The sequence below is a fragment of the Xenopus tropicalis genome, chromosome 1 (genome assembly GCF_000004195.4).
Source record: "Xenopus tropicalis strain Nigerian chromosome 1, UCB_Xtro_10.0, whole genome shotgun sequence".
NCBI classification, from domain to species: domain Eukaryota; kingdom Metazoa; phylum Chordata; class Amphibia; order Anura; family Pipidae; genus Xenopus; species Xenopus tropicalis.
In genome coordinates this window covers 72189102-72201240 of record NC_030677.2, presented here as the reverse complement: position 1 = coordinate 72201240, position 12139 = coordinate 72189102, and the positions used below count along the sequence as shown (strand labels likewise).

Sequence of the window (12139 nt, the reverse complement as noted above, 5' to 3'; positions counted from 1 at the left end):
CAATTTTTGCAGAGTGTCAGAGTTTCCACTTGCTATGAGTTTCATTGTAAAGCACAAGGCAATTTATGTTTTGTGAAGTCAGATTAAGACCAAGTAGTCTTCTGGGATAGCAGTTTCTGTTCGCTGACTTGACCAACATAAATTAAGCAAGGGAAGCCAGTCCATGAAATTTACAATCTGATAAATTTTAAGTGAAATTTGCTAAAAAAAAAAACTTGAGTTTGATTAATGGCAATTTCCTTGTTTTTATCTAGAGACTAATCAGAGTGTGCAAGTTTGCTTCCTTAGGAAGTATTGTTTTTCACTTGTAAGTAGTATGGGATGTAATGTTTGACAAGGTGCCCTGAGGGCAAGTTACCTTATGTAACCGTAATTCACTGCAACAACTCTGGACATTCCTTTAAAAGTGCACAAATCACGGATACTAAATGACATGCCAATATTTAAGATTGTGTTCACACTGATTCTTTTAAGGCAGGGATGTCAGATGATCTGCAGAATCATGTTAAATGTGCTTTCAGTAGAACAGTTCTGTTTAAAGGAGAAGGAAATGTTTAGCCACACAGGAGTGGTAATTTGCCAGGCACTGCCAGTGATAATCTTGCTGCTCCGCTTTCTTTTCCTGTCCCAGAGATCCCTTGCTCCTGCCCTGCGCAGGAAAATTAGAACCTTGGCAGTTTGACTTGAAATCATTCTTTGCAGGTTGTTTTTAATCTAAGAAAAGCCCTGGTCTGGGTTCTGAAACAAGCCATATAATTGCTGTGTGCCCAATTAATTAGCTTTCCCCAATATTTATTTCTTGTAATTTAACATTTTGTCCTCAGATTTTGCTTGTCTACAACATATAACATGATATAAAGGGCAACTAAAAGGCTAAGTAATTTTATTAGTCTTATTCCTTATGACCCTAAAGCACACATGTCAAACACAAGGCCCGCGGGCCAAACCCGGCCCGCCAGGCCTTGCAATGTGGCCCGCACCGCGCTGTCATCTCTGCACACCGCTGATGACAACTTTTCCCAGCATCAGAAAAGTCCGCCTGCCCCTCACTGGATGAGTCCCCGCCCTACTCTATGCCCTTCAAGCCGTACGCCTGGGACGAACTTGCCCGCTCGGAGCTCCGACAGTTGGTGCACAATTACCGGCCCGCAGCATTGGACAGAAGCCCCTCACTATACGGAGAGCGGGAACCCCAAGCCCCGCCCACTTCGCTGTACAGCGCAGAGAGAGGATTACGTGGACTGTACGGAGACTACAGGCAGGCCATAGGGCGCTATGGGGACCCCAGAGCTCAGCCTCCGATGTACGGAGAAAAGGCTCAGAGCATTAAGGTGGAGTCTGACCTGCTCTGCTCCCGGCTGCTGCTCAACAACGGCACATACAAATGCCTTAAATGCAGCAAGGTATGAATGTGTAATAAGTACTGTACACAAAGTATATTCTATCATAAATACTGTGCATAGGAGTTATCAGCATTACTACTGGTATATACATTCCTTGACTCTGTCAATTTACAGCAAGTGACACATAAAGACAGTTTTTTTCTTAATACTAATGAAGTGAGGAATTGGCCTGGGCAGGTGAGATCTGGTGGGTAGAGCAGCCCCATCTTCTGTTTAGTGCACACATGTCAAACACAAGGCCCGCGGGCCAAATCCGGGCCGCCAGGCCTTGCAATGTGGCCCGCACCGCGCTGTCATCACTGCACGCCGCTGATGACAACGGAGGCTTGTGATCTCGCGGGCCGTACTTGCTATCTATTACGCATGCGCATAGATTCTATGCGCATGCTAATAGATAGCAAGTACGGCCAGCGAGATCACAAGCCTCCGTTGTCACCATGACTGTTCAGTAAACCATTCGGCCCTCGATTTAGGCTGGATTTTAGATTTTGGCCCCTTCTCTGATTGAGTTCGACACCCCTGCCCTAAAGGGTTCCTGTGTAGCCCTAATATTATTTCTCTATGACCCTATGCATCAACCTGGACTAAAATATAGGTCTGTATTAACAGAAGCCATGAGGTAATATAGGGTAGTGTCTGCTGTAGGTAGCAATACAGTACTATGCCATACAGTTGCTTAAAATAATCTGTTTTTTTCTGAGTGTAGTTTTCCTTTAACATTTGTCTATAGGATGACGGAGAATGGGAGTTTGAGTTTTGCCACAGCTAAAGGTCCCCATACACGGGCCGATTCTAGCTGCCGATATCGGTCCCTTAGACCGATTCGGCAGCTAATCGGCCTGTGTATGGGCACTACCGACGGGCCTGCCCGACCGATATCTGGCCTGAAATCAGGCAGATCTTGATTGGGCAGGTTAGAAAATCTAGTCAGATAAGGGACCGCATCTGCTCGTTGATGCGGTCCCCGGACCAACTTTCCTATGACGTCGTTATAATTCGATCGTTTGGCCCTGGATTCTCCCGATATCGCCCACCTGTAGGTCTATACCAAGAGAGTCTATACCAAGTAAGAGTCTATACCAAGTATCTTGGTTTTAAAATCACCCATAGTAATTTCTTCACTTAATTTACGAAGGGGCTTGCATCTTCAGTCCATACTCCCTTTGCTCAAAGATTAGAAATGCATAAGGTTGGCTTCAAATCCATATATATTTCAAATATGTGCCAGAAGTCGGGATGGCCAAAAAAGGTCAATATACTGGATGCTTTCTGAGCATCTGTATGTCAAAATGGCTGGAAACTTGTAGGTTCAAACAAATATAGTATTCATGAACAGTAACCCATCAACTGAATAGTCTTCCCAGTTGGCGCTACATGTGAGATGGTAAAACTGCTATTTGGCTTATGAAGATATAATTTTTTTTCTCCTCACTTAAGAATGATATGCTTTTACATCACATCACACTTGGAAGACATGGTTTCCTCTGGAAAGAAAAAAAATTACCATAAAATGCCATCTGGAAAACATATAATGACATGCTTTCTCTTATTGAGTTTAATCCAATAAGCTAATTACAACACTGTTCTCCTTTTTAATACACAGGAAGGCATGGTTTCCTTAATGTTGGCCCTGTTTTGGGATGTGCCACATTATCCAATTCTGGTCTCTTTCACACAAGTCGACAGGCAGTACACAAAGTCACCTCTTATTGCAGCTGTTAAAGTCAGTGCTATAGCTGGCTATTATTGTTTCTCTAGCACCAAAGCAGAAGTCTATTTTTGCAAATTGTGAGGTAGGAAGGAATGTCTGATGGTCTTCCTTTGCCAGCACATCTTCCCTGTTGAAATAAAAAGTTTAATCTTTTATCACATTTTTTTGACTTCTTTAGAGAATTTTTCCAATATATTATTACATATAAATGTAGTTCTAGTATTTTTTGGCAATCTAACATCTCCATTTTTAATAGTACTTCCTTACTGTATATATCTTGACTACAGCCTACATTTAAATGGGGGGGGGCTGTCATAGTCAAACTGTTTTCCCCACTGGAGGTGCAGGCTAATAGGTCAGGGTAACAGTACTATTTTTAACAGAAAATGCCCAAAGCAAGTGTAATGCCACTCGCAATAGGAGGCAGCTTCTGGTTTGGGCAGCCATGTTGCTTATGTGCATAAAAGCGAGACCCCCAGCTTACTCATTATGTATATGCTTCTGACATACGATCAGCAGATGAGTCAACTGATCCCACATCACACAAATTCACATAATGAGAAAGTTGGTATACGTGTACCAGACTGACTGAAGCTTATTGCTTGTTATAGTTGTGTACACTGAAGCAATTTTGCCCAGTGTTAGTAAGTGATCCATACTATCATTATATATTATACATCCTGATTTTTTTCCTATTTATAGTGTACTCATAAGTCCAACCAGATGCATGTATTCCTGGTGATTGCTTTAGGTGGTTCCATTTGCATTTATAACTTGAGGTTTCATTTATACAGAGTGCAAAAAACAGGTACAAACTGCTATGTTTTCTTTTCCTTGCTCCGCAACTTCCTATACATGGGGCTTGTGCTTCTCCAGTGAATAAAACATTACTTGCCATCGGCAGTGCTCTGTTCATTGGGGCAGTATATAGGTGTCCCATTTAGACAAGCAGGTCCCTGTATTTAACCATCTGCCTTGTGCTACGTGCATTGTATAGGTTGTACTGGCCTCCGTAGATGCAAGTGCTCTCTAACTTAACACTATGGAGTGCAGTTTTTTACCTTTTGTGCTACAGCACTTGCGTCTCCAGATTTGACAAGAGAGGCCCCTGGTTCCTTTCATATACTTTATGTCCAGAAGAATTCAAAGATACAGCCTAAACATCAAAAAGCAATATACTGCTATGAAGAAAGGATTTATGAGGAGAATAGTTTCTTCATAGGACTCGCATTCCATTCATAACATTTGCAACACATACCTCTAAATTCATCTTTCTAATCCCACATCCCACTCGTAAGGTAATCCTACCCCCCCCTTCTTCTTTTTGGCCCAGTTAAAATGTGGGTAAAAGTAATATTAAATCGGTGTGGCAGAATTGAAGACCACACAATCATGTGGTTTTGATGTTTGCCTCTTTATTTTTTGCCGCATATTTTCAAAATGATTTTTATTGAAAATGACAGGTCTGCACTTGCAGTGTTATTTGTTACGTGCGATAATTCAATGGCACAAAGGAAAAAAGGTTTCCTTTAATGAGATAACATATACAATCCCTAGTGTTGTGTTAAACTGAGGACCCTAGTGGTTTGTGGTAAAAATTCCATCACAAACATGGGGCTTGTGCTTTGGCTTTTTAAAAGTTTTCAGTGCTGTAGAACTGAGGCTGCCGGAGAAGCAGCCTTTTTCCATTGAAGGAAGTGGGAGCTCTTAACAGTCATGTCTGGCAATCGTAATGCGCAGGCACAGAATTTAAGAAAAGCTTTTATAAATCCCTCTCTGCACTAGAAAGAGCTTTGATGTTATTTCAAGGCAGTGGGGTCATATCAGTTGTAAAAAGATCTTATTAAGTTGAAATCTGCAGCTTTATTTTCTTCTGGCCTCAGTTTTATTAGTGCATAAGGCATTACTGCTCAGCAGTGCCAGCATGTCCCTGAACTTTTCACGTGGTGTGGTACCTTAATTTACTGAACAGTTTTTTAAATAATATACTGAAATTATGTTAATTCTTTGGGAGATTTGAAACATTTAAAACAAGTGGAGTGTTTTTGTATAAAGAGGTATTATTTAAAGGGAAAGTAAAAAGTATTGAATTGAAGTGTGGGCTAAGACTTATATTGTGTAAACTGCAGAGCTTTGCATTTTATGTTTTAGTTTAAACAAAAATTAAAATGTTGTTTAAAAAAACAAAGCCTAAATTTATTATTTATTTATTATTTATTTTATTTATTATTATTTATATATGGTCAGCCAAGAACAGATGATTTATACTTTATGTTAAGTTGTAGCATTTTTTTGCAGCTTTGTGGTCCACATAATGGTAAGATCATCTCTGTTGTATACAAATAACAAATAAAATTGAACATTTGTAATTCATGTATATTGGTAGGCTGCATTCATTAAGCACTTTTTTGTGTTTTTTTGTTTTGTTTTCTGAAGTCACTTCACTTGTGACAAATAGTCCCCTATGGCCAGCCTTGGTGCCTCAGGGTAAAGTTATATACCCATGTTTGTGGGGTCGCAGGGCAGATGTCATGGTGTTTTGTTGTTCACAATGACACTAATGGGTTGTCAGCGTATGTGTTCTAGGGCCCTCTGAATTTCCCTTTCATAAAAGAAGTAATATGCTACCCTATAAAGTTCCCTTTCATCTCCCCATTGTAGTGAATATTTAGTTGGTTTTACCTCCCACCGGCTTATAAAGAGACTGTGCTCAGTGTCCCAACAGTAAGGATTGTATGTATTCCATATTTACTGTCAGTTAATAGAATTTGTGCTATGGTAAGCAATATTATAAGTTTATTTATTTTGCTAACAAGGGAGCATTTCATCATCTGTCCCACTTCACAAACTAGTCACTTATGGCTATTTATAATATAATGTGTTATTTTCCTGGCATGTGTACGGATTAACCCCAGGATTTCATATGCTAAGGCGATGAGGGATTTCCTTGCTGTAGTGCAGTGTTCCCCAACCAGTGACTCGTGAGCAACATGTTGCTCCCCAACCCTTTGGATGTTGCTCCCAGTGGCCTTAGAGCAAGTGCTCATTTTTGAATTTTTGGTAAGGAGGCAAGTTTTGTTTGCATAAAAACCAAGTATAACGCCAAACACAGCCTTCTGTAGGCTGCCAGTCCCCATAGGGGCTATTAAGTAGCCATTTATAGCTCTTATTGGCACCCCAGGAACCTTTTTAATGCTTGTGTTGCTCCCCAACACTTTTTCCATTTGAATGTGGCTCACAGGTATAAAAGGTTGGGGATCCCTGCTGTAGTGTCACAGCCATATAAGAATGAATGTGGGAGCCTCTAAGGCTGGAGTATGGCACTTGCAGTAAGTAAAGAGGTAGCTTGCTATACTACTGGGTAATAAAAAGGTGTATTTAATTTATTGCTACAACAGAATTAAAATGGTTATTTATACAACCCCAGCAAATCCATTTTAAACATCCCAGTTGTAATTGTCACTTTGAAACAGAAAATACTAAAATTGTGTTATTTGTTCAACCCCAGCAAAGCCATATTAAAACTTTCCAAGTATAATCATTGCTTTGAAACTGAGAATACTACACTTTAATGTATATTTTTATTCATTTAACACCACTTGGTCATGCCTCACTAAATTGGAGTTTCTCTTATTTTACATAGAAAGGGTTACTGTTTCCACCCAAATAAACTAGCAGTTTGTTATAGGCAGAATGGTTTACAGAATACTTGCACGCAAATTATCATCCACAGAATCAGATAGCAAAACTCTCCTTCGGATAGAGTGTGGCTGCATATCCACGTTCTAGATCAGATATTCTTTGGCACAACCAGCACAGGATCTACTTGTAGTAAAGTTGCCTCTTCAAGAACCACTGCCTCAACTATATTGTTGGAAGGTGCTTACATCAACCAAGCTCTCAAGTCATGCTTGCTTTCTTTATTATTTAATTTCATTTTTCTTACCTTCAAGCTGCTGCTATTTTTTTTAATTAAGTCTGAGCTAATTCTGGCAGTTGAGCAACCAAAAATGTAATTAGAACCACAAAAAATGCAAGACTTATTACAAATTTGCATAATATACCACTGTCTAAACCAAACTCAAAGGGGCAGTCACAAAAGAAAAAAAAAATGTTTTTGTTCTTTCCTGAGCTAATACTGGAAATTAATGCTACCACTGCACAGATAACCCCCCAAACATTCACTACACTGAGTAATGGGAAATGGCTGTATGCTAGTAATGAAATTAACTACCTTGCAAGGACCAAACATAGAGCAGCTTGTTTCCCTGTTTGCACTGTCTAGCTTAAGAAATAACAACTACAGATGTTTTGTAAATTGAATCAATAGGCTCAAGCATTATTTAATGAAGGAGGGGCTATAAAGTTTATTTTAAGGTGAATTGCCCCTTTAACTACTGAGCACTCATGAATAACAATAAGGAATGTTACAGTTTTCTATGTTCAGATTGTAGTTTAGAATGAAGGATATATTAAAGGAATAGTTCAGTGTAAGAAAAGACAGACTGCAAAATAAGAAATATTTCTAATATAGTTAGTTAGGCAAAACATGTCTATAAAGGCTGGAACAGATGTCTAACATAATAGCCAGAAGACTACTTCCTGCTTTCAGCCCTCTATCCTCTAAGTGAGTCAGTGACTTGGGGGGGGGGGGCACATGGGACATAACTGTTCAGTTAGTTTGTGAGTGTGCAGGTCAGATTCATAATCAAGCTGAACATTTATGTCCCATATGGCCCCCTCTCAAGTCACTGATGGGTTAATGACTGCTAACAGCTTAGTGAGCTGTAAAGCAGGAAGCACAATTCTAGCCATTATATAAGACATCTTCCTACTCAAGCCTTTATAGATTACATTTTTGCCTAACTATTGAAAACATTTTTTTATTCAGTGCAGTCTATCTATTTTACCCAGTTACATTTTTACACTGAACTGTTCCTTTAAGGAGCATATGTGATTTATATATATATATATATATATAGTTTTATCACCAACAAACTACTATGTCCAAATATTTATAGTCCTATAGAAAAGTACTGTTTGTCTACTGTACTTAGGTGAGAAGAAGGAAAAGAAACCTGCTGCATCAGAAGATGAAATAAAAGCAGTGGATGTGTCTCGCTTGGACCTCCGTGTTGGCTGCATTGTCACTGCCAAGAAGCATCCTGATGCTGACTCCCTGTACGTAGAAGAGGTAGATGTAGGAGAAGCAACGCCACGTACTGTTGTCAGCGGCCTTGTGAAGCATATACCTCTTGAACAGGTAGGTTAGGCTCTGAGGGGCCATCCTTTACACACCAAAGTAACTATAACAATTATCCTTACATGTGCTTATACGATGTAAATATTGTAAATATATATTAATTATAGGTGTATGTATAAAGGCCATACACAATATATAAGGAAGCATTTCCTTAAATATATGTATTTCTTTGCATTTACTATATAAATTCATATTTCTGTCTTCGCTTTCTAACCTAAATGTAGAATACATTTTCATTGGCATCTGTTATTTATCCATTCTTAGTATTTCCAAGAAATCAATTACCGCCTTAATATAATCCCTCCTACTGTTTGAGTGATACTTGGGATTGCTTTTGACACGAAATTGGCTTTTTTTTACTGGATTTATTTACTTTTATAGATCTGTACTAGCTGGTTACTTTTTGTTTCTGTTCCTTGAGAGCAGCTCTGTAGTTTTAGCATTGAGGCCATATAAAAACCTTTTTCTTCAAGTGATTCTTCTACAGGGCTGAAAGTAGCCACAGACTGCATAATTTATAAGGACACATGATATATTAATACAGCATTGGGCCTCCACAATTGCAATACCCAGACTCCCCAAAAATCCCTACTACCCCGTACCTGAACTCATAAAGCAGAATTGACACAGAGGGGTTCCTGAGAGCAGGTCTCCTTGCATCTCTTCCGGTTCTTCACTTCATGTCACTGGATACGAGCGTGGAACAGGGGGAGAAAGACCATAGCAGGATGCTTTCCTGTAGGAAATGTACAATCCAAAAAAGATGTAGTAGAGGCAGCAGAGAGGACATTTCCAGATTATCCCAGATTGTCAGATCCTAATTTACAAGATATGCATCTTCTCCTACCATGACCAGATTTTGTTATCCTGTACATACTATTTGGTCTTTCTTTGTTGTATCTATACTGTGACAGCTTATCAAGGAAGCAAAAGTGCCATTGTAGGTGATGCATATAAAAAGATGGGGTAGGTAGCAGAACACCAATGGTTAACATTATTACTTAGCAGCACAAAAAACACCCCAAAAAAGGAGTAAATTAAATGATTAATAGATATTTTAATCTGTTATGTTTGTGATTGTGGTGAATATTACTCAATGTTTTCCTCTAAATAGGAGTTAAACTTGTCTCCTTCAAAACTGAATTTAAAAGGGATCTGAACCCAAATAGAAATATAATGTAAACTTGCTCAACCTGCTCAAAATTTACATTAATTTACTTTTTTTTTCCTTTATGTTTTATATTACTAATTACAGGCTTAGATGTAGTTGCTCTCTGCCAGTTCTTCTTCCCCCATGCTGTAACCACAGATTTAAGTTGTAAAGTGTACAAGGTGGGCTGTGCAGGGTGGCATCTATTAAAGCTACTAACCTATTCTGAATGCTGTTATGCTGAAAACCTGATATTAGTTGTATAAAACTGCCAAATCAGTACAAATATGTGGTAACACTTTAGTGATCACCTTAGTTCAATATTGGCTTCAATCAAGACCATGTTTTAGTGTGTTAATTCTATTTTCCATGACTGTTTTTATTCTAGTTTTATGAACCAATACATGGTAAAAATGAAAAAAGAAGTGCATTTAATTTAAAGGATATTTTCTCCCCTTTGGGACCATAGTTTTATGGCCGTGTCCTTGGTGCCAAGGTTAATTTTAACATTGGGGATCATTACAAAATGCTGATCAATATCCCCCAGATCATGTCATGGAAGATCTGTGTCCTGCCAAGCCATTCAAGTAATTATATAATTGTCTCTGATGCTTGCTTGAGCTTTAAAATAAATACAGATATAAATAACCAAGTGCACCTGGGAAATAAAGACTGTGCTTGATATGAATCATGTGGACTTAAGATATAAAACAATAATATGAAAATAAAACATCTGGGCAATTACGTTTTATCGTCGTACATCTTCATGATTGCTAAAAATACTTTAAGTAAGATATCTATCAAGGAAAATCATTTTCTAGTACAGGGAGAAAATAGAACATTTTATTGCTTGTCTGTGTAGTCCAAATGTTAACTGAAGTGAAAGAGTTTAAATAGGCCATCTCCAGCCACCTCCATTCAGTCCTAGGTGCTTCCTGGGGCTGAGCCCCTCAGTCTATAGTTTTAGAAATGTGTGTGCATTAACTTGAATCACTGAAGTATTCAATGATTATTCAAGAGTACACGTAACTGAATTTTGTTGATAGCCCTGACTACTTATGGCTTTTATATCCAGTAATTTGTTGTAAAATTACAAGAACTACCTGATCTCTAAAGGAAATTGCATCATTCTACACCAGGGGTGTCGAACTCAATCAGAGAAGGGGCCAAAATCTAAAATCCAGCCTAAATCATGGGCCGAATGGTTTACTGAACAGTCATAAACTGACAATGTTAACCAGAAATGTGAATTTAAAATGAGTGGAACAATCTTTTCCTTAACAGTGCTGTTAGACCCCACACACAGTGCCCCCATAGAAAGTACCCCCAATTGCCCCCATAAACAGTGCCCCCAATTGCCCCCATAGACAGTAGCCCCACACACAGTGCCCCCAATTGCCCCCATAGAAAGTACCCCCAATTGCTCCCATAAACAGTGCCCCCAATTGCCCCCATAGACAGTAGCCCCCACACAAAGTGCCCCCAATTGCCTCATACACAGTACCCCCCATAGACAGTACCCCCCACACACAGTGCCCCCAATTGCCCCCATAGAAAGTACCCCCAATTGCCCCCATAAACAGTGCCCCCAATTGCCCCCATAAACAGTACCCTCCATAGACAGTAGCCCCCACACAAAGTGCCCCCAATTGCCTCATACACAGTACCCCCCATAGACAGTAGACCCCACACACAGTGCCCCCATACAAAGTACCCCCAATTTCCCCCATAAACAGTGCCCCCAAAAATAAGTACCCCCAATTGCCTCATCATACACAGTACCCCCCATAGACAGTAGCCAGCCCCCACACACAGAGCCCCAACAGACCAGTGATGTCGGCGGCTCCTTCTCTCTTATGCCGCGGCAACAGGCACTACTATAAGGTTGCGCCTCGTCGCTGACGTGTGACGTCATACGCACGGGCGCAACCTTATAAAAGGGCCTGTTGCCGCGGCATAAGAGAGAAGGAGCCGCTGGCGCTGGCGAAGACTTAGGGAGCGGCGGTACTGCGCATGCGTAATAGATTGGCCGGCGAGATCACAAGCCTCCTATGACAGCGCGGTGCGGGCCACATTGCAAGGCCTGGCGGGCCGGATTTGGCCCGCGGGCCTTGTGTTTGACATGAGTGTTCTACACTGTTATCCAGTCCTGCCTGCCCTTTATAATTTTTTTAACAATTAGTTACAAGGAATTATTGCTAGCTGGCATACAGCATGAATTTTAACCCTAATCCTAAATTTCAATACCTGTATATATAGAATGTTAAGCAAATGTAACCAGAATTAGAGAATGGGTTCACTTTCAGTAAAGCTTTTTCATTTTGACACTACTTGAGTTTGACAATGCAGCTGTAAAAGATGGCATACATTAAGTCTTATAGTGTAGTTTTTTGGTGTTTTTTTTTGTAGGCTTGTGGTTCAATTGGAATGGTCAGGGGGGTCCGCAATAAAAAAAAAAAAAAATTAGATCTTGGAGCATTGGTTACCACTTTTGCCTCCTTAGTGTGGCTATGCTACATGTATTACATGTACATGTCCTGCAGTAGGGACCTTGAACTGTAAAGCTGATAAACAACCACTGTTAAGCTGGCCATACACACACCGATAATATC

General features: G+C 39.8%; 1 protein-coding gene across 2 annotated transcripts in view; it reads left to right on the top strand.

The window, feature by feature from the left end:
• aimp1 (aminoacyl tRNA synthetase complex-interacting multifunctional protein 1) overlaps window positions 1-12139 on the top strand; it is a 40054-nt gene that overhangs the window by 15419 nt on the left and 12496 nt on the right. For both annotated transcript variants that reach the window (XM_012963225.2, NM_001017050.2), the window contains 1 exon segment: window positions 8172-8377. In XM_012963225.2, coding sequence (XP_012818679.2) covers window positions 8172-8377 — 206 coding nt within the window.